We start from the raw sequence: 24,065 nt of genomic DNA on the forward strand, positions 1-24,065 counted from the left end.
GGCCCTGTGCTTTATCCAGGAGACACAAATCATTTTCTAATGCTTTGAATAGGTTGCATGTGAAGAGCACAAAACAGGAGCACTTCCCTTCGCAGCAAGCCGCCATGACATAAATACTAATGTGGCTAAAATTAATTGAAAGACCACCATTCAAAACACACCTTTACTCATTGTGAAGGATATATAAATACACTCGCGCAATGTATTAGGCACACCATTTCACCTATTTATTCATGCAATTATTCAATCAGGCAATTGTGTGGCAGCAGTGCAAAGCATAAAATCCTGCAGATACAGGTCAGAAGCTTCAGTTACTGTTCACATTTAACACCAGAGTGAATACAAAATGTGATCTCAGTGAGTTGAACTGTGGCATGAATGTTGATGCCAGTGTGGCCGGTGTAAATATTTCTGAAACTGTTGATCTGCTGGGATTTTCACATGCAATAGTCTCTGGAGTTTTTACTCAGAATGGGGTAAAGAAACAAAAAACATCCAGCACAACCTCATCAAAACAGGACAATTGAAGAGTGGAAACATGTTGCCTGAATTGTCGAATCTGGATTTCTGCTGAAACATGCAGATGTTAGGGTCAGAACTTAGTATCAACATTATCAATCCATGGACCTGACCTGCCTTTTCAACGGTCCAGGCTGGTGGTGGTGCTGAAATGGTGTGGGAAACATTTTCCTGGCACACTTTGGATCAGATCTGAATTGAACTTGGAACACTGGAAACATAATTATTTAGGGGTCCAAGCAGCAAACACTGCTGGAGCCCTGTTGTTTTTGTTCAGATTAGTAGGGGTCCAAACAGCGATTGCTGCTGGATTCACCATGAAAAACTCACCAAACTTGGCAGATTGGTTGCAATTTCCACCCACTACTCAGGCACAAAAAATGACACAAATGTCCAATAGGTTTTTTTTTACAATTTTTTCAAAAACAGCTTGGGCTAGTCAAAATTCCTCCACCATTTTGGTCTCTGAAATCATCTGCATCTTTGCTCTAATGGTCCCCTGCTCTAAAAATGCCTAATTTTCTAGCCTTTTTCAAAAAATCTAACATAAACCCAAAACGAACTAGTACAGGGCCATTCGTTTTGTATAGTTTTATACCTCATATACCAAATATATATCTGTCACTAAGATCACTTTTAAATTACAATTGGCTAATGGAATTGAAGCAGAACTTAATGCATGCCTGTGGATTTTAGTTCCTAGCTTTGATACACAGTCTGTGGTTACTCTGCTTCTAGGTGACACTACAAATGCGAAAAGTTAAGTTGCAGTGAAGTGCGGAACGTTTTGCTCAACATTCCCACAGCTCTCTCTACGTAAAGCATGGTCCACACCAGCAGATGTTTCTTGTGACTAGCAAACTCAAGATGTTAAAGTGTTTTTATAAGTCAAAGTGGCTCTCGCCCCCACCGCTTAAGTGGTTACATTGATTGGACCAGGTTTGATAAGTCCTGACTCCAATTAGATTTGTTGATAGCCCTTAGCAGAACAGTTCACATACTTTTTCCAACCTACACTTTGAATATTTGAATGTTTTAAAAATGGATTGAAACAATACAGTGATTTGTGTTATAGTCTAAAATAGACAGTTCATAACTGTGACTGATATGAAGAGCTGATTATATTTTTAGTCAAATTTATGCCTAAAAGCAGGTAATTCAGGGGTTCACTTACTTTACCGCCATTATAGGGAGTTGCTATTTAAAATAATCAGATTTACCCTTTGATGCCTGACCACTATTGAGAATTGATAGTGATAATCAACATGCCTAAAATTGGTATAATTACTTTTAGTAATTCTATCAATTATCAGTATAGGGCTCTATGATGAGAAACTGCTGTGGTCTGTAACTGATTAATTATTCTAAAGTCCCTGAGGAGAGCAAACTCAGTGATCAATAAGGGGTTACATTATAAAAAGAATCACTATGGAACATTTGTGCTGCAGCATAGTCTCATCTTTACAAGCTTAAATTAGCACTTCAGTCAGAAGCTACCCTTAAACAAAGTAGGCTACCTGCTGGTTACCTAGTGTTGTTCATTTGTCAGTAATTCTTTACTGGGGTTTCCTCTGTTTTAAAAAACCCACATGACTTTGTTGGATCATTGGTGAATTTGAAACAGCAGCTCTGATTAATGAAGGGAAGGGAAACTGGGAAAGTGCACTTTTTGTCATCGGGGATCCAAAAGCTTCTCCAGGACAAACTTCAGGACAAGAAGAAATAACGGAATTTATTTTTACACATATAACTTGGCACATTTTGTCAGCTCCCACAACAAACGAATGGAATGAATTTTTTTTACTTGCAGTGATGAAAGATACGTGGGGATAAAATAAAAAAGCTTACATCTTCAGGTACATGTTCAAGTGCATTTAATACAGATGATAAACCGGAGACGATTACAGCTCAATGAAAACAGAATTAGCAAAATGACATAAAAGTAGGAGAAAAAAACATAAATAGCAAGAAAAAAAGAGGACAGGTATAAAATGTATTCATCAAGAATAAATATGTACACTGAGGCAGGATCCCTTCTTGAACATAGATACACAGACACAGACATTTTAAAACGTGGACGGGCATACAGGAAAGAAGAGCATAAGCACTTTTATACTTCTCAACTGAAAGTCTTAAATGTTACAATAGAAGCTTTATAAAAGCTGGAAGCTGTCATAGCGTTTAAGTTAAGAAGGTGGGTTAATTACAATAAGTCATATCAGGTGAAAATTAAGTCTATCCCCATTACAATAAAACAACATTAAATGTCAGTTAATATAAAAATCTCTCAAAAAGTTAAGTATATTAAAACACAGTAAAGGGTAAGAGGTAAATTTTAACTAGTACATAAAGCACACAAAGAGGTTAGAAACCTGCATTCTGCACCTGTTACCTTTATTGCCTGTAACCTGCATAGAAATACCTCAACATCAAAATTAAATTTACTTTAGCAAAGCAGAGTGAAATAAAACAAGCATCCAGGGGGATTTGGGGACAGCATGACCCCATTTAAACCAGAGGATGAGTTATCTTGTCAATAGTTGGTGTCAACACTTCACTGAACAATGGAGATAAATCAGAATTCTGAACAGACAACCCATGCACAGAAATTGTAACAAGTGTCTGATGAAGCACATTGACAAAACAATGAATCGTGTCAAGATAATCTATTCGCAAATGCAGACAAAAAGGGAACATCCTTCATTTCTAAGGGTAAGGCAAACCTTACCATAACCAGTGGTACACCTGTAGCCCCTGGCATGATGTAGTACCGTTCCAGTTAGTGCCTTGATACAGTCTTAATTCAAGCATTGTGAATGTTTGGAAATATGCACCAAACTGCCTTGTCAGATTAGAAATTGTATTTTCTTTTTCTTGCAAGTTCTCAGTAACACAGACCAATTTTAGCTGAATACATCATATGGTAGGCTTCAGGTTGATAAACAATTGGTTTATTGTTTTAACCCTACTACTTGAGCAAAGTCCCAGATGTGGAGTGCAGTTAGCAGTTAGCTGGACACTTCTGACACTGCCACATACCAGATTGATGTGCCTAGCTTCAGTGCATTTTTCCAAATTTCTACTGGATTTGGACAGTCTGTTAGGAGCTCCAGTATGGACAAATACTACTTTGCCATACTTAGTAACAGTGTATGCATAGGCCTGTCCAGTCAGATCTTGCTGTTAGCATAAGTCAAGGCAAAGGAAATGAAAAGATGGGTCAACCCCTGCAGGTGCTCCCAAGAAGCGGTATCTCAGATGAGGTGCGTGGTTGAACGACTGAATGTGTGGTACTTCCTCTCAAACATGGAAGGCAGATTGACCATGGAGGGGGAATGGTGTGCCTGTGAATAGAGAAGAGAGGAAAGAATGAGAAAAAGAAAAATGTGTGTGAAGTAAAGGTGAGAAAAACCTGAGATAAAATGTTAATACCTCATTGTGTTGTTAAATTATCATTGTAGTTCACTGAAGAATGCCCAAAAATGTTTTTGGGTATTCTTCTTGTTGATAATAATGTGGTACTATTCAAGGTGACTGATAAGATCCAGAGAGGACTTGATATAACTACATTACAATTTCTATTTGTCAAGAAACATGAGCAGTCAGATGATCAGAAAGAGTGTAAAGATTCTCTATGGTTGGTCAAACTTATTTGGAAGAGAAAACAAAAGTAAACTATAAAACTGTCAATTGTAAATATCCATCAGTTCAGAGACCCACTCTCTGCTTTGACTGTTGTAGATGGTGTACACTAGGGCTGTCACTTTATTTAAAATATGCAGTTCGAACAAATGTGAATTAACATGTATATTGTTTTGGTTAATTTGCATGCGACCCATGTTTCCTGGAGACCATTTTAGCATTGACATTATCAATTCATTTGAAGTGCACCTGATGCCTCACTTGAGTGAAGCGCTCAGGGTTAGCCCAGGTCCAGACCTCTTTATCACACCAACATCCCTGATTTCTGTGGCAATTTTAAGTGGAATGAAATGGCAATTCAGTCTCATCACCATCAGGCTACAAATGGGGGACTTTGGAGTTGTTGTTGTGGTAATGTAACTGTAAGGGTTTAAAGTGGCTCCTGTTTGGTGAACATCTGTGCTGCCCTGGTTGCAGAACAAATAGGACAAATGCAATCTTCAACACCAAAGGCAATTTTCTTATTGAACTGTGGGTCCCTGTTTAAACTTTCAACCCCATTTCCCACGACTTAAGTCACATACCTTGCACTTTGAACTATTACTTTGCACTTCTACTTCTTAGTATTTTATACTTCTTCTTAGTATTTTTTTGTATTTATATTCTTAGTATTTTATATTAGTATTTCATTGTATTATTTTGTTATGTGTTTAATTAAGAGTTTATGTTTGTGTGCTCTTCTACGCTGATGTGGAGGCATGATTTCAGGTTGCCCGTCTGTCCGTCCCATTCATTTGAACGCAATCTCAGAAATGCCTTGATTAAATTTCTTCTTTAGTACACATGTTGACTTGGACTCAAGGATTATATTTTGGTGGTCAAAGGTCAAGGTCACTGTGGCCACGCAAAACATGTTTTTGGCCATAAGTCACAATTTCATGTGCTAATTATGACACAAATTAACACTAATGTCTTAAAGGTTAAAATGATCATTTTATATCCAAATCATGGACCTTACTGTGACATCATAATGTTCCGCAAAAACACTTCAATGTTTATAACTCAGGAAGGGGAGATTATGACTATTTCCTGCAACTTGGCATACAACCACAAAAAAGTGCAATTCTAATTTTTTCAATTTTTCTTTGTAATTGGCCCACTGGGGAATGGAACTGAATTGTAGTTTTACAAGGCACTGAACAGCCTTACATTTATTCAAGTGAATCCAAAATCAAAATCAAAGAAAACAATTGTCACTACTGAGTTTACCCAGCATTCAATAGACCAGAGTACAGAGTATGGCCTGTTGCACTTTTACTAATTTAAACTTTGCAATAAGAACACTGCAAATTGGACATTAGATTTTTTTTCTCCACACTGTACTGAATTTGAATTTAAAGTGACAGCACAAGTGTGTACACAGCAATTCTGTGCTTATATTTTAGATGTGCTTACCTTTGCTTTTACCTCCCAATAACTTGGTTGAGATAATCTGGCTAAACTTGTCTGACGTTGTTGTGGCAATGCTGCCATGTTTTCAGATGTTAGCAATTACTCTGGTAATGTTATTGAATGTTATTAAAACTGAAAGCCAAAGTAAACCAAAAAAAGAGAAAATAGGTTGTAAATAGAATTGTTCCAATACTGATATATGTATCGGAAAGGCACCCGATACTGCTGAAAATATGTTATTAGGAATTTGCGAGTACGGGAGTCTATACACTGATCTGATACTATGTAACTTATTGATAAACATGACAGTTTCACGCTCGGATTTGACGGAAGTTTTCCCAAAAATCTATTCTTCTTCAATACTCTAAAACAGTAGCCTACACAGGAAGTTGTCCTGTGTAGCCACTGGCAACTACTGTTTTAGAGCAGTGAAGAAGAACTGATTTCCAGTAAATAGTGTCATGTTAGCCGTTAGCAATATGTTACACTGGAATGTCACACCAGTAAAAAGGCAATGTTTAGTATTTAAGGATTTAATTTCAAGGGGTAGCACTAGTGTCAGGACAACTAGTGTAGGAATTGTTATTTATCCCTAGATTTATATCATTAGATAATAAAAGAATGATTCTGCGTTACTGTATTTGTTCATGTTTTACAAAAGGTTTAACCAGAGCCACACCACACAACAACTACAGCACTCATATCACATCCATACAGTTAGTAGTATACAGCTTTTAGAAATGTTTTTGACGCAGTGGTATTGGATCAGTCCTCGGCATTAGCCAATATACAAGTTCAGGTATCAGAATTTGTATTGGGAAGGAAAAAAATAGTATTGGAACGTCTCCAGTTGTAAAAAACTAAAATATCCTTGAACGACACACTTGAGAAAACATGAGTGCATGTGTGGAAGTATGTTTAGTGGTTGTTCACTCAGCCATTCAACTCAGTTCAATACCAGCATCCTAAATCCAACTGAATAAACACTTTGAAAAGCCTGTGCAATAAGATTGTCATGTGAGCTGCCTAGCTTGCAGTCAGGAGTGTGTATGTGTCAATGTGTTATAAGGGTATGAAGAAAGAGGTTGGTTTATGCGCTCCAGCTTCATTTTAATTACCGAGTGCACAAAGGCAAATTGTGTTGGTAGCACCTCTCTTCCTTTCAAAGCAAACCTTGGCACTGAAGTAATCGGGACAAGTAACCTTTGCCAACACAATCACACTTTCCACCTGACTTTTACACACTTACACACACATACACGCACTGGCACTGTCCTTTTCCTTTTCTCAGTTTGTGTCAGCAGACTGCTTTCACTATAAGAGAAGGCCAGATCAATGGCAGCACAATGAAACATATCTGACCCTTATCACGTACTTGCCATAACTAAGCTCAAATGCTAATGAACACTTGTTTTGTGCAAGTGTGCACAAAAACGTAACAAACTGTCCCTGCTTCTAGTGATATATGGCCAGTGTACATCAAACCTCGGAGAACGTTCAACAGTTTGTGACAGACTGCAGGGAGAAAGCAGTGTGAAATACCATGTGAGAAGGAAGGTACAATACCCTTTTATTTTGCCACTCTGACCCAGAATCACTAATGGCCCCATACAGCATCATTACTACAATACCAGCAGAGGGGCACTCCATTTTTTAACTTAAGCACCCAGAGGTTGGGTGGAACTTGCATGTGTCGCTCACAGTTGCAAGCCTATGAAAACACTTCTGAATCCCCATTTAACTGTGCAACAGGTGTGGTAGTCCTACAGTGCAATGCAGTGAATGCCAAGAAACATGGAGGAAAGTGCAGTAGGAAGGCAAGAAATGGACTGGGGAACTATGTTATAAAACAGCAGTTTGAGAATAAATGTTTTTGACATCAAGAATGACAAAAATGTTTTTACCATCAATATAGTTTTACAAAATTATATTAGTCTTCTTCATAAATTTAGCATAAATAATGTGTTCACAATCATCAGTTAATTATCTTCAATAACACTAACAATAATTAACACTACCAATCATGCAATATGCTGCATTTTAACGGTTCTTAAAAACTCAACATTATTATCTTAACTGAAACAGACCCCAATCAACACATGCTGGATAGGCAGGCAGATGTTATGCAGGCTATTGGTGTTGCAGCTGCTGGTATACTGCCATTGCCAGCTACATGTTGGGATTACATATATACAACATGACTATACTCAACCCCGGGGTTGTATGTGTCAGATTGGGCCGCTTGTCTCATACTTCATACAAGTTTCTGCTGCTGGTGGAGATGGTGGATAGTGAAGACAACACAAAGTAAACTGAAGAAAGTGCTCAGTAGTCCTGTCCTTTTCAGAAACACATATCTACCAAAGTGATTTCCACTGCAAACCAGTGTTTGCTGTGTGAATGATTCAGCGTAAATACAACGAATGATACAATGTAAATACGGCAATTGCATGGAATAGTATAATTTTCACGAAAGAAATGAGGTGGACCTTGCAATCATCGCTTGTATCACAAAGTAATTCAAAGAATGTGAACAGTGTGGGAAATATAATCAAGAAACAATTTGCCCTCATGTATGAACTGTTTGTGTCAAGCCTTTCGAACCTACGGGTATTATGGGAATTATTTCATACTTTCAATAGATTTACATTTTACTTATTAATTTGTGAAGTGACTTCTTGTATACTTATTTGATATGGATGAGTTTGACGGACATAAAATTTAATGAAAAACAGATTAAATTTGAGTAGCAACTGACTACCCCACTAACAAACCTCAGTATGATTGGTCTATGAATGTGAATGCTTAAAATCACATTTATGTGCAAACTAGGACTAAAAATTTTAGACTGTTGTGCTCACTGACGGGCTCCAATGAACAGGCTTATGTGGTTCATTGTGAAATAATTTAATAATCTCCAAATAGAAAACACTGAAATTCTATTATGTCAAACCCCTTTTCTTAAGCATGAATACTTTTCAGACAGGTGGACCAGTGTTCATTTGACTGGGAAGCGGTTAAATGGCTGAGGTGAATATGGAACATAAACTCAGGAAAAATGTAGGACAGGCGACCTGTCATCAGACATTAAAGCACAGATGAGAAGTCAGCCTGGCTCCCATGAATACATTGACATTTTAATTCTAAAGAGCTGTTTTTGTGTAAATTGGCCAAAACACACAAAGAGCATAGCATCCAAAACGAAAGGCATGCCTTGACATTTGGATTTTTACTGTTGATATTTTCTTCAACTGGCACTTAACATTAGTCAATCAAGTTCTTTCTAAAAGGAACTGCGTAGAACGAAAGAAAGATCTCTAAAAGCCAGCTGAAACCTATTAACTCATTTGTTAATTTGAATGATTAATGGTCAAAACCACACTTCATCACCTTTATGGATATGACCATACTCAATGATAATGTGAGGAAAATAAAACATTCTTTATGTGGCGGCATGCCTTTAAGGAAGCCTTTTCTATTGAAAAAAAGCAGGCTTTCAATTGGACAAAGCTCTTTTATGTCACAGCTCTATCACACCCTTTTGCATATAGCCCAGTATTAATAGCAGCCACCGAGTGAATATTTCCAGCCACCACCAGTTAGTAACCTGGGTTATTCAGCAACAGAACTATTCCAAATCAACCCTTAAAATCTCTGCTCTTCACACTAACGCCCATTTCAAGTGGGGAGAAGCATCACACCCAAACCACTGGAATGTTTCTAATTATTCAAGTTTAGTGTTCAGCTGGGCCTTATTAATCTGATCTATCATTGATGCAGAGTCTCAGCTTCTAAGGAGTTGATTTGGGACGAGAAGTACACCAGTGGTATATGGATGTTAAAACCACAAAGCAGAGTATACAGTAGGTAGTAAGGACACATTTGAAATTACAATGGCATTGATGCACCTCTAGTTTAGAGTGGATAACAATAACGTTTGCTCACATCAGGCTCCAGGATTGAGTTTAGCGATGGTTTAGAGCAGAGTCTCCCTGCGATGACTGGTCAGGACAGCCTTTTGTGGGTCCAAGGGGACTTGGGGATCCCTGCAAGATTCAGTAAAGGTCCTGCCTTTGACATTAACAGGCTGAGGAGCCAGGGACTTTAGCTGGAACCCTACGGAGGGTACATGTCTGGACAAATGCTGGTTAGATTTTGGCTGTGAGATTTTGGAGTTGAGCTGAGTGGAGTTTTGGATAGCTGGAATGGAAGTGGAGGTGGAATGGGTTGAAAGGGTGGACTGCTGGGAAGTGGGCAAGCTTGAATGAGGTTGTATTGGTTGGGTCAATAATGGAGCACGAAGGATGGACTTGGGTTCCTGGGTTCTAGGACAATAGTTGGGACTTTGGCTGAACTCAGGGGCAGTGCTGGGACCAGGGCTATGGACAGGGTCATGGGCTGGACTGCAGGGGGTACGGATACAGACAGGGACCCTGGCTCTGACAGGAGGGTGGTCAAGAGAGTTGGAGCGCTGCACCACAGCACTGCTCTTGGCTGAATCACTCAAACTGAATGTCGAGGCAGAGCGAGACATCTAGAATATGTAATAGAAGGGAGACACATATGGATCAGGAATTTACATCATGAAGGAAAGCAAGACGAGACACAGAGAATAGCTGTGCTGAAACAAAATACAAGGAGATAGGAAATCTTCAGAAGCTAAAACCAAAGACAAACACTTGTCTTTATCTGGAAGAGTATAGAATGAAAGGGAGGGAAGGATGAATATCACAAAGTAAGACAGAAATGTCAGGCTTTAAGTTTTTGTGTAGAGTAAGGGGGAGAAATTTGTGGGTGGAAATTTTAAATCACAATCACATACCTGGATATACCAATACTGTAGTTTTGAATACACAGTGCAAAAATAATAGCCTACACTTTTAAATTGTTAAACACAGTTTTAAAAGAAATCTCCAGTCCTGGATGCTACTGCAGAGTGTAGGCTGGTGTCAGCACCGCTATCCTGCACCTCCACATGGATCATGAGCTGGTGAGGAGGTTGACTTTTGCCTCTGTCTTTTAGCATGACATCATGTTTATAGCCATCAAGAGCCCATTCAAGACACTTTCCACTGTTCTCATGGGTCAGTTAGAAATGGCATTTTCAACCAACTCGTAGACCAGCGTTAGCTAAATTAGCTTGCTGGCTATATCTGATGAAATCTCCCTCTGATGGTTGTAGGGATGGGGTTCCATTGCATTTTATCAAATCTCAATACTGTTGTGAATCTGCTTACCAAATTCAAATGCTTTCAACTTTCTAACTTGTTTTTTGGTGGGGGATCTAGACTTCTGTTAGTTAGATAAAATGTACTGTTTTTATGAGCAGAATAATAAAACGCATTTCAACTGTTTTGGTTAACAAAAGATATCAACTTCATATTTAAGAATCTAGCTTCTTATAATCATGTTAATAACACAACTGGTAATTTTTATTGTAATTTAGGGACAAATTACCAGACAGGCATGACAAAGGTAACTAATAGAGGCTATGGTTACTAACTATCAAACCTAAAGCATGGACATTCTACTGTGCAAAATGGTTTCAAAGATTTCAATATATATTTTATTACTGCTCTGTAGCATTCATTAACCCAGTAATAACTCATTTTCCTTAGCAGCTATGGGAAAAGGCTCCTCACTGGGGGCTGTATTGCAGCTGCAGAAGCCATAGGAACTTATGAAAAACCAACACAGTGAAAATTATATTAATCCCTCTTTATCTTTCAGCAAATATCAGTTTATTGATGTATGAAATACTGATGTTTTGCTTGTACAATGCTCTTGCCTGAAGGCGAACTCATTGCACTACTACAGGTCACAGAACATGGTAGAACATAAGCAGTAATTTGAGCACTTACCCATTACAAGTTCTCAAAAATGCCACAGCTTCTTACTTTTACATTTGAAAGGTAGATACGTAACAAAAGACTTTATGTTCCCATCTTCGTCTTGAATATTACCAGCAAATACAGTGGAAACTGCTTAATGATCACATCTGTCTGTGTCAAACTGATCAGTATAGGCAGATGATTATTATAACACAATTCATTATTTCTCACGCAGATTACCATCTAATTGACATTTGTATATTTATTACATGAACATAAAGTAATGAAATGCACAGCTTTGCTATTTACTGATTTTTAATAAAATAACAAACTGCACCATGGCCCTCTCCTGCTCCAAGTCTAGTCTGCACGGTCAAAGGTGAAAGTATTATACTCCACTCATGAAACACACGTGCTGCTGTGACAGAGCAGGGATGATAATTATTCATTGTATAAATCCCAAAACATGAGCAGAGCAGGAACGGGAGGGAGGAATAACTCACTGAGCCGCTACGGTGAAGATACCACATAGAGCGTGAGTGCACACAGCATTTGTATGCATATGACCGTGCCAAGCCTGTTGATTAATATAAGCAGTTGATCACTGTAACCATGATCACTATAAGCAGTTTCCACTGTACTGTATTTTGCAGTTGTTTTGACAACTTGGAATGACAAAGCTGGTCCGTCCCTTAGCGTTGCTAAGTTATCATGCATTTGCATCTGTCACTCTTTTTTTTTTCGTCTTTGTCTCTAGTGCCAGAGAAAGAGGCAAAACAGTCTAATGAAACAGAAAATGTGAATATTGAAAAATGAATTCAATAAGGGATTTGTTAGCCATGGAGCTTAATGACTTTAGGTATTTTACCATCTTGGAACCAGATGAACTGGCTATCGAAACCAATCCATACACAGTTGTCATTTTAGCTGGCAAAACAGATTCCTGCTTGAAATGAGACGCCTGCTTTTGTGTACCTCTGTCTGAAATGAAGTACCCAATGTTTCATAAATTAGGCAAAAAGGACAGAAATTAAAAAGAAGCCGACACAAAAGAGCACATCCCTCCTCCAAAACAAGATACACTTTATAACCTGATTCTGAATGGCCAGGTTTGAATCAGTAACTCCACTAAACTACCTGCTCCAACTGCATTAAATGGAAGAAAAAAAGAAGGGATCCTTGAAGATAAAACACACACATGGAATAAAGTGTTTACTAGGAAATACCTGAAGCCTTTAACATATAGATTAGAGAAGATTACAATTTGATTTCACCACTTGAGTTCAAATTGACCAGGAACACTGTTGCCTGTTTTTCCAAATCTAATACTAATGTGTCCTCAATTCTGTTACTCTATTAATTTATCCTTGGAGGTATAATTTATTTTCTTGTATTTTTTCCATTTTATCCCTTATTATGAGGAACCTGTAAAGTTTTTTAAGATATATGCCCAGTTGACAGTCAGAATAGCTGCTCATTTGTTGCCAGAAAACCCCATTGTCACAAAATATTATCTTACCTCTTATTGAAGCTTCCCCACCTGATTACGCTAATGCACGTGCTGCTCACGCTACTAAGCAAAGTAGGGGTGTGGCATTGATGTATAAATCCAATTTTAGAGTAGCAGCTTATCTTGAAGTGACCTTTGAACTTTTTTGAGGATCTTGCACTGAACCCATCTCCACCAGTTATGAATCGCCCTCTCCAGGAAGAAAGACGATCAAATATCTAGTCTGACTGTTTCTTCCATCACTTCTATAATCTCTGATGACTTTTGTATCAAATTTGAAGTGTCCTCATACCATTAATTCAAACGTATTTACCGTACTAGCAACTGTAGTTACCCTTGGTGAGCAATCTCTGGTGTTCCTTGCTCCTTTCACTGTAGCTACTGGCTCTGTTGAAAATTGCACCAGTGAATGATTCGCAGCTCTATCTAGTCTCTTGGACTTAGTTGCTCTTCTCACCACTAAAACTAGAAGGTCAAAGGTCTAAACAATGGGCAAAATGTTTATTATAAAATATGTAAATAAAAAAATGTTTAATATTTATCCTTCAATGATTTTGCAACACATCTATGAAAAACACAGCATTTACATCCTTGTGGCATTGGCAACAAGGTGATATTTTATTTACACAAAAGTGTGTAAATATAATGGATAATTTGATTTTTTTCCCCACACCTTTTTAACATATCCCCCTTCTCTCCTTCACACCCACTTACAGTACTTCATGAAGATACAGTATAATCAAGTAAACCCAACATTGGATATTACAGAAAAAGTGCAGGGAAATAAAAGAGAAATTCCCAAATAACACAGTCCTACAAAGAGCAGAAAGAAGTTCCAGCACATTTAGGAAGAAAAGTCCCTTTCCTGCTTTCTAATCGAGTTAGATCAAAGCAACTGACAGCAACTGAAAGCTGTTCCATCACGAACTGAGAGAGAGATCAACTGCCTCTTTCTCATCAAAAGGAGAAAGAGATAGAGAGAATAGTAAGGGGATTAGGAAGAGATGGACAGATAGATGGGCAGAGAGACAGCCGATAGCTACATAGTATTAATTGTGTTATGTTGTTGACATAAAGGAGACAACATAGACACATTTTGTAAAGACTTTTGGAAACTCTGGAGATGCATCTTGATTAGATATGAGATATGATACAGTATCATGTCCTTTTTTTCTGTTTTTCACAAAGTGTGAATGAGAGATGTAATCTCAAATGCTATTACAAAATATATACATTTGTGTGTAAGTTAGGTCCTGTTAAGACAAACAGATAAATTAACTTAGTATAGGTATACTGCCAGTATAGCTCATGTTGTCTTCCCAGTTATAAACTGATGATTGCTTTAAGAAAAGAAAGACTTACAGCCAGTGTGGAGCTGCTGCCGATGCGGTTTTCGTAACTCAGCCTCTGGTTTTTCTCATCTGGAGTACTGTTGGCCAGGAATGCCCTCTGGATCACACGCTTAGGGGTCTTGGTGAAAGAAAACGCCCTTGTCACCTAGCAAACACATATCCAGAGAACGTCAGTAATTAATGTGTTTCTGTTTTGTTTTGCAGTCTTTTTGTCTGTTTGCACTTAGTATCCATTAGTGCTGAGGCCAGTTACACAATCTGTTGTTCTTTACTAGTTCCAAACACATGGTAACATACTGTTCTTTTTGGCAGAGAATCATCAGTACCAGGCATTATAAGGTTCAAAGAGCAAACATAAAAGCTTTCATTAAAAAAGTCTGGTTTGTTAAACTATTAGGGCAGGATAAAAATGATCCAAAATCGATTCTAATAACCCATAAAATCAACCATTGTGTTTGTGCCTTTTCTCAGTGAACGTGTACATCTGCGCTAATTATTGTGGAGGGCTGCATGTTGAGTAAAATGTAAAACGTGGAGTTTCCATTACTGTAGCATATACTGCTTATCAGTATCTTATCACAGTTAATCTTGCCTGTTTTCTTCATCACAGTGACTAACAACCATCTGTAAATTTAAATTTATACTAGTTCTGCTCAAGCACTCAAAGCTCTCTGCTCCTTTTAGCAACTTTCTTGCTCTCCCTACACTCAGATCTGCTAGGTACCAGTTAGCAATGGCTTCTCTCTCTCTCCCTCTTCTGCTCTGTCTTGCTGCATCTTGGATCAAAATATGAACTTGTTCATAAGATGGCGATGTTTATTACAACTTCAGTCATAAAGTGTGGACAGAACTGTGGTTGGGACACTGCTCCAGACCACAGAGTGGTGACCACAAACAGGGACAGGTGGCTAAATTAGAGCCAAAGTAGTGCATTTTTAAATTAATTAATTTTATCAGCTATTGGTTAAAAAAAAAAAAAAGAATTCTGATTATCAGAGAAATGCTTAATATTGCATCCGATAATCGGTCGGGCCAATAATCGGTTGATCCCTAATCTAGAGCTTGCATCTACAAGAAGGATAGACTGACAAAGACTGTGCATACTAATCTGAGCTCTTGTTTTCTGTTTGTTGAAGAGATCATTTCTCTGGCTATGAGATCTGAAGCCGTGGAATTCGCCTGAACAGCGTGTGGATTCTACTTCATTCAGTCTGTTCCTGCTGAGGAGCTAACATTAGCTAACAGCTGTCTTCAGATAACACACGGTCAGCACAAACAGCGCAAAACAAATTAATGACCAGACTTTCATTTTCTGCCATTTCTGTGCTCAAGTAAAAGTGCTGTACTGAATCATTGCTGCTGACAGTCCCTCAGTCCAGACGTATCTGTATGGGGCTTTATTTTATTTTATTTTTTTCTCAAATATGTGCGATGATGACTTGTAGCTTTAATAGTCTTGGTAAACAGATGTGTGATGTGTCATATCTTAGTTGATTTGCATTTGCCAAGAAAAATAAATCCTGGGTCCACAGTTTCTTAACTGGGAAATGTCGTTACTTATTTATAATCTGAACTTTACACAACATAATATTCAAGGAAAACAGTTTTGGTCATTTCTTGAATATGAAGAAATTGCAGTTCTGAGAAGTGCTTTAACATTATAATAATACTACAGTACCCCTGAGAGCTCTACGCATGACAGCTTAAGGAAACACATGTGAAAAGACAAAACAAACAAAATTCAGAAAACATCTCCATCAATGTGACAACACATGTGCTTCTGTGTTGTCAGTATTTGCAGCACATGTTGTCACATTGATGGATGTTTTCAGAATTTGTTTGTGTTTTGTCTATTTGCATGTTTCCTTAAGCTGTGGTGTGTTCTAAGGGCCACTGTACAGGAAAGATGTTGGAGTTTTTGAAAATCGTCTGATAAACACATAATATAAACAAACATTGTTATTTCAAATTTGTTTAGTATGATACCAAGAGATGTCACGAATAGGAAATTTCAGACAGATAATGTAAAATCTGCAATAAGCTATTATATCAACGCGACTGATTTATCTGTATGGCATTGTTAAACTACAATAGGTAATTTGTTGATCCAATTAAGTTGGCAATTTATGCATATTGTGTATTTGAAAAAGCAATAACGCATTCACTGTCATGCCAAGGCCTGATGTTATGTAGTAATTTCATAAGTAGAAAAGAGGAAAGGAGCTTAAAGATGACAGGCAGAAAAAAACAAAGGGAGCACTGATGCAGCAGCATTGCAACAAACCTTAGAAGGATAGTGTTAAGCTATAGGTATTCCTGCCAGCTTCCACAAAGTTACTTGCCTTTGTGACAGCTACTGAGAAGTAAATCCAAGAATAGATGAAATTGGTAGAATGATTGGTAAGGCATCCTGCACCATAGCCCCTCCTTAACCTCTTAACTTCACTGCACTAAATTATTGCTTCCTCTGATATTTCCTTAAGGAGCTATAAAGTCAGATAAACATTTGCTGCTTGGTAGTGTCACACCTTTATCTGCCTGTTCCAAAGATTCTTTCAGCTAAAGATCCCAATCTTTAGTTGCCCTCTCTGAATAAGCTGGAATGAGCAGCTAAAAAAATATATGTCAGGCAGATATCAATCACAGCATTTTGTTTTATTACTGCAAAACACAAAGACAAAAGTCTACACTACAGGTTTTGTGGATTACTTCTTTCACTTGTCTGTCATTCCGCATGAAATAGTCTGCATATAGAAACCTAATGATCTGGACCACAATTTATAGTCAGTGCTGTCAGTCTGAACTAGAGTGTACTCAAAGAAGGACACTGAGATTCAACAGAGTTGGAACCTAATGTTTTTTTTTCCTCAATGTCTGTTCTTGTCATTTCTGCATTTACTTATTTAATATTTTTTTGTTTCTATAAACATTATATTACTGATGTTTTTAATGAGTTTCAGTCATACTCTGCAATGGTATAGGCAGTTGACAAAGCATGGTTTAAAAACTTAAACTTAGCTGACTTTGTTGTATTCAGCACCAGAGTTGTGTTGTAGCAGCAAAAAGAAACAAAAAGCAAGTAGTGCTGTTCTGAGCCGCGCTGCCCTCCATTTCAGTCAACCCCCACTATTTTCACCAGCTAGTTTTGTAGTTAGGTAATTTTGGGAGAAATGGATTTTTAACAGTTTATAGGTTTACATGCTGTCATTCTGAATTTCTCTGTGCACAATGACACAGCTATAAAATAAAAGATGAAATGCAGTAATTTGGCTGACAGAATGTGAGCTGACTTGGGGTCTACTTGGCTGCTCACCATATATATGGTATAATGACCCACCCATGGAAAAGGCGCAGTAGGGAAGGTTAATCATGAGAAATGGATTCTTCTGCTTTTACCTTTTTAGAGGTCTTCTTAATGGCCCTGGAGGCTTTGCTCAGGGTGCTGTCCATATCCTTGGTGCTGACCTGTAGTGAGTCTGGGTCTGTACACTGAATCATGTCCTCCTGGTTACAAAACAGATACAGCCTCAAAACTCAATCTAATAAATCATGACCTAAAGTGTGTAATTCATGTGATCAATGACAGTATGTACCTATGTACGCTTCCCTGTCGAAACAGTTGCAAGAGGGAATGAGAAGTAAGATCCACACACAGTCTTTATTTCTCTCTCCCCCTCATCCTGCAGTTCTTTTTAACAAGCAGGGCTCTATCTCGTTGGTATTCACATTGCAGCGCTGACCCAGTGAAAACAGCATTAGGAATGCAGCTGTGAAGCAGCCACACCAGAGGCCTACATCACCCCCTGCTGCTTGCTTCCCTAAATACAGCTAACAGCCTCAACTCCTTATCTTCCAGTGGGGTCAGTAATCATTAAAGCTTAATGAACTCATAACAAGTTGGTTTTCCATACAATTGTGATTTGGTACAACTAACATGTACTGCTTGTTGTGTATTCGTCTGTGCAATAGAACCTGCTGTTACCCAAAAACATCTTAAATAATGCTTTAATGAGCAACACTGGGTGACATGAACCTCTATTGTTGTGAACATACAAAATACACTGACTAAATACACCTTCCTCCTGCTGGAAACAGTCACTAGAGCAGCATGTGTATTAATTCACAGCTGAAAACATTTAATAAATGCACTAATTATTTCTGTTTGAGTAACGTTTGCTAAAAAATGCAAGTAATTACTGGGTCTTAAAAAATAAATAAATAAATAAATTTTATCTTTTTAAGTAGGGAAATAATACGCAGTTACTTTATCAAACCAGCAATTGATCCTGCTGTGGGTCTAATGCATTCACTGGAAAAGTGTTTGCTTTTTCCACATAAACAACTTACATCACACACATATACCCAAGACTAACATATAAATACAGGAATCAATTGTAGAATATTTTGCTGTATTATTGTTATTTAAAAAGACTTTAAGAGAATGAGATCAGAGACTGTGATATGGTAGTAGCTTAGAGCCCTGATAATTATGAACATGTTTGGGGCTTGATGATGGTGATAACTGACTGGACCAATTTGTTTATGGAGAGAAAAAAACTTCGATCTTCCAGTGTAAAGTGAGGATGAGCTATCACAGCTTCCATCCCTGCCTGCCGATCTATCAAACTACCTACTTTGCTTTCTTTGTGTGCGAGTGTGTGGCTTCTCACCGCATCAGCCCTGCAGATGGTGTTGGCAACATGGCGGCAAAGTGTTCGCAGCCAGGCGCTTTTAACTGTTTCCTCTCCGGCCAGTTGGAAGCTGAACAACAAGTTCTCCTGTTCAGTCGGGGGGCGAACCACCAAGGCGAATGCATTCACGCACTCTGAAGGGAGGAAGTGAAAGAGCAAGGAAAGACAGTGATAGAGTGAGAGAGAGAGAGAGAAGATAATGAAGAGTGACAAAAAGAAGGGAGGGGGGATATCAGCCAGTGAAGAGATTAAGATGAAGAGAATGAGACAGAAAAGCGTATGGATGATTGAGGGAGGTAGTTGGATGGGGAGAAAGGGAAGAGAAACAGATGGAAAGAACAAAAGACAAAGCAACTTCAGTGCTTTATCCAAACTCCTTAAACATCAATCATTGTTGTTCTGTGTGTAAAGACTCCATTTGTCTCTGAACAATGTGTTCTCACATAAAACTAAAGGGGTGGACAATTCAGGAAACTCCAAATTTTCGGACCTTCCAGACTTATTCTTGTTAGACGGTCATACTGGATCCTGAAATGTGGGATTGTGGAGGTGTCTTTAAGGAGAAAAACTCTTTGCAGAGTAAAAGGAGGGAGAAATTTACTTCACAGAAATGTTTTCATATTTAACCTTGCTGATTAGGTGGGCCATAAAGAGATGCCTTCACCTATTCTCCATTTCTGTTGTTGTAGATATTTTGACAGCAGCACTATACTTTATCCAGACAGAGGACAGTACAGAAAACAATACTGCTAAAAAGGAAACCAGTTTTTGTCAAACCTTGTGGATACAAAATGTTGAACCAATCCATTAATAATAACTTCATTAATTTTCATGCATGTGTTGTTACCCTCTGTGTCCTGCAGGTCCAGCACTCTCCGAATCTGGGACAGCGGCATCAGTGCAATATGTTTGAGTGGTGGCGGTGGTCTTGTCTGTCCCAGTGGACTCTTAAATGTATTGATCACCTTGTGTCGCTTCCTTGCAATCTGCACACACATCCAAACATATACACAAAATGAAACAGCAACTGTGGAAATAAATGTGGAGAAATGCTTCTTCCAAATATCACCCTCTACATTTATGTGTGTCCTTGCGATTTAGAATTGAGTGTTGGTGCATCTTGCAGTGTGCCGGTGGGCTGCTAGCGTTTACTTAGCAATAAATCAATGAGGCATTCACACAGGTAAACGATGCAACTCATTAATGTCACATTAATTAGGAGCTGAGAAAGATGAAAGAGAAAGGAGGGAAAGAGGAAGAGCAAGAAATGGGGGAGAAGATAAAATAGGACACTACATTACAGGTCATTGTTATTTTGGCAGTGAGTGAAGAGGGTGAGTGTGATTATATGAACGCAGGAGTTAATCAATGACGAGTGATGATGGAAGGGAATAATGAGGCCACCCACTCGAACACAACATTCACTCAATATACATAAAGCACTACATGCCAAACTGTCAGAAATCCATGTGTGTGGTTTATCAACACACACACAGACTCATTAGGAGGTGTCCCTGGCACTTCTGAAACAACGCCACCACCCACCTCATCTCTTTCATGATTGTCTGCCCTGTTCTTATGCTGCCCTTTTGCTAATTAACACAGGCTGACTGTGTCAGCAATGATAGACTGCACACCCATGAATTGATTACCGTTTCATCTTGTTACTTTGCCAAAGGATCCTTTCCTTCTTGCCACTGAATGTGCACAAGAACCTCAGCATGTGTTTAAGAATATGTCGAGATCCATGCTGAGTTTCCCTTTACAAACATCATACAGAGGACATGGAGGCATTTAGAGAGACCTTTTCCTGCCATCACTTGTTATATGATATCAGAGTTAAAAATAATGAAATTAGAAAGGTGTTTCAGGTAATACAGCTATTTACTGCACATCTACATAGAGTATCTCATTGCATACCCAGACTAGAACAAAAATACCAAATGTGTAACACATATACACTCAGTGAGCACCTACTTGGGAACACCATACTAGGGTCTCCCTCTACTGTCAAAACTACCCATCTCCTTAACTATCCTCTACAACTGTGTATTTCATGCTGTACAGACCTTGGAAGCACACACCTATTTACAATAGGTGTGTTTTTACTCCAGCTCCAAGGATTTGTGAATAATATGACACACAGCACTGAATACGGCCAAAGATATGAAAATGCTATGAACGCAGTTCATTGGTGTCAATACACTTACTGATTTGAAAGGACCTTTCCTCTCAAAACAGCTTCCGTTCATGACATTGATTCCACAAAATGTTGGGAACAGTCCTTGGAGATTTTTCTCCATGTTGACATGATTGCATCACATCATTTCTGCAGATTTGTCAGCTGCACATTCATGCTGCCAATCACCTGTTCTACTACATCCCAAGGGTGTTTGACTGGATTAATATCTGGTGACTGGAGAGGCCACTGACTTACACTGAACCCATTGTCATGTTCATGAAACTGGTTAGAAAGTGGCCATTCTCCTCTGATCTCTCACAACAAGGTGTTTCCATCCAAAGAATTGCTGCTCAAAGGATGTTTTGGTTTCTGGTGCCACTCTGAGTGAACTATAGAGACTGCTGTGTGTGAAAATCCATGGAGATTAGCAGTTTTAGAAATACTAAAATCAGCCTGTGTGGCACCAACAATCATGCCACAGTCAAAGTCACTGAGATCACATTTTTTCTCCATTCTGATATTTGATGTGAATATTAACTCAAGCTCCTGACCTGTATCTGCAGGATTTTGTGCACTGCACTGCTGCCAAAGAACTGGCTGATTGGATAACTGCGTGAATAAATGTGCAGGGGTTGCATGATGAGTGTGTGACAGGAATTTGATCAAATCTTTTCATCTGTGTCTTTCACTTTAAAGATACACATACAATCTGTTGTGAAATTGTCTTTTCAACTATTTATAATAATATAATCTCAAAAAGAGATCAAGACATGAACATGAGTTCACTCAGTATTTAAGAACTAAATGTTGGAAGCGATTGACAATCTCTGAGCACAGTCTTTCTCTCTCACTCCTACAATCCTGTCTGCTAACTGTTGTTGCATGAAAGGAAGAGCGCGTACTGAATCGGTTCAAAAGATAATGCTGAGGAAGACATACAAGTAAGACAGCTAAAATTAATACTGGTCAATCTGAGACATGCCAGAATAACTTTGGTCTCAGTGAGTGTGGAGTTATGTGCAAACATGGATGCTTTCTAGGGTTGTGCCGATGGATGCCGATCTCGAGGATTGCCAATTACAGCGATTGCTGATCACTTATGCCCCTGCCAGTGTCAAGACGATATTTGGCTTGTGGTGCCTTTTATGTATTCACTTATTATCTTTTATTTCCTCTGCCAAAATTTAACATAAATATAACTGATGCTTGCAACACTGAAGTGTGGGCACACACACACACACACACACACACACACACACACACACACGACTGTCACTGACGCAGGTTTGTTGTGTGTAGGTGCTGTGCTTAATCAGAGCGGAGGAGATCAATAGACAGACAGAACATGTCACTTAGTTCAGTGTCTTAGCTGCTACTTTTCATGACGGTTAAAAAAAAAAAAAAGAGAGAGAGATGAACTTTCTAGCTTTCTGCTCCCTCAAAAGTCAGTACCATCAAGATGGCTTGGTAACAGTGTTAAACAACAAGTTCAATCTGAATGAGATATTTGTGCATGTTTTCTTTGTTCATGCAAGAAAATCAATTAATTGATTTTGCCACGAAATTTCAGAGTTTAAAAAAAAAGAACTTTACATTTAGAGGTGAAGAGTGAGGTAAGGGTTAAAGATAGCTTACATGTCAGTGCTGTAGGATAACATTAGACCATGGTAAATTAAACAGGTAAATTACATGTGAATATGGTCAAAGCTTTTTTACAGTTTGTGTGCACACCTCAAGGCAGTCATTGAAGAGGAAGAGTGTGACATGTTCTCCACGGTCACATGGCTGGTCTCCCAGGGCGATTGTTTCTACTCGGTGAACCAGACTGCGATGGGATGACAGCAAGTTGGCCTGCAGAAATACAAAATACCCATATTGAATCGCTGTTTAAATTAAGTTAATACCTTGAGCTCAATATGTTCAGCCTTTTCATTGTTCTAATGTTATCTCTCCAAGTTGATTATCCTGTTATATTATATAAAGTGCAGAACAGGCCTTAAGGAGTCTATGGACAGCTGCAAGAAAAAGTAAGTGAACCCTCTGGGATTAGATGCATTTATGTATGAATTTGTTTTAAAATATGGTGGGATCTTCATCTGAGGTACAATCATTTACAAACACAATCAATTTGAACTAATAACACACAAAGCATTGTAAACTTTCAAACATTCTAAGTGTAGATTGGAAAAAGTATGTGAACCCCAAGGCTAATGACACCAACAAAAGCTAACTGGAGTCTGGAGTTAGCAAACGTCAGAAAACCCAGATTGGAGGTGTGGGTTAGAGCTACTCTGATATAGTAAAAAAAACACACAAACAATTTGAGTTAGCTAGTCAGAAGAAGCATCCGCTGATGTGAGCCATGCCAGATACAGATACAGCAAAGCAGCATCTGCTTTGCTGTATCTGGTCCTGGACAGCTCATCATCATCGAGTTCAAGTTTATCAAACTATCTAACAGGGTAATGTCAGGATGGCTGTCCACCTGCTGAAGCACAACGACCCTAAACATGGAATTAAACTACTACAGCAACTCCACCTTTTGGAGTATCAGTCAGCGCCTTGACCGTAACCAAACAGAGATGATGTGGAATGGTCCCTAGAGAGCCAATAACACTAGACACCCTAAGAACATGGCTGAGCTAAAAGAGACTTGTAGGAATGAATAGTACAACATTCCTCCCGAACATTGTGCAGGTCTCATCCACAGCTGACCAAAGCTGTTGTTTGAAGTTATTGCTGCCGAAGGAGGTTCGACCAGTTATTAAATTAAAGGGTTCACTTAAATCTGTGCACTGTGAATGTTTAACGGTTGTTCAGCACTTTCGGGACGGTTCATTGGACTTAATGGAACACTCTGTAGACCACAAAGGTCTCCAACAAATT

The 24,065-nt window shown here is 38.6% G+C and overlaps 1 protein-coding gene across 7 annotated transcripts in view; it reads right to left on the bottom strand.

The window, feature by feature from the left end:
- Positions 1-2,225: 2,225 nt before the first annotated feature.
- Positions 2,226-24,065, bottom strand: part of ect2 (epithelial cell transforming 2) — a 48,650-nt gene continuing 26,810 nt past the window's right edge. For 4 of the 7 annotated variants that reach the window (XM_071487339.1, XM_071487340.1, XM_071487338.1 and 1 more), the window contains 7 exons: positions 22,911-23,030; positions 19,845-19,983; positions 18,977-19,131; positions 17,703-17,810; positions 14,317-14,451; positions 9,559-10,147; positions 2,226-3,863 (listed from right to left, as the gene is read on the bottom strand). In XM_071487339.1, coding sequence (XP_071343440.1) covers positions 9,590-10,147; positions 14,317-14,451; positions 17,703-17,810; positions 18,977-19,131; positions 19,845-19,983; positions 22,911-23,030 — 1,215 coding nt within the window. In that variant the 3' untranslated portion in view covers positions 2,226-3,863; positions 9,559-9,589. Of the gene's footprint in view, positions 3,864-9,521; positions 10,148-14,316; positions 14,452-17,702; positions 17,811-18,976; positions 19,132-19,844; positions 19,984-22,910; positions 23,031-24,065 lie in introns of all 7 variants that reach the window. The other 3 variants (XM_071487341.1, XM_071487342.1, XR_011692434.1) reach the window with 2 other exon arrangements.

The sequence above is a fragment of the Trachinotus anak genome, unplaced genomic scaffold, assembly GCF_046630095.1.
Source record: "Trachinotus anak isolate AG129_WGS33_773 ecotype Australia unplaced genomic scaffold, CSIRO_AGI_Tana_v1 ptg000010l, whole genome shotgun sequence".
Classification (NCBI taxonomy): domain Eukaryota; kingdom Metazoa; phylum Chordata; class Actinopteri; order Carangiformes; family Carangidae; genus Trachinotus; species Trachinotus anak.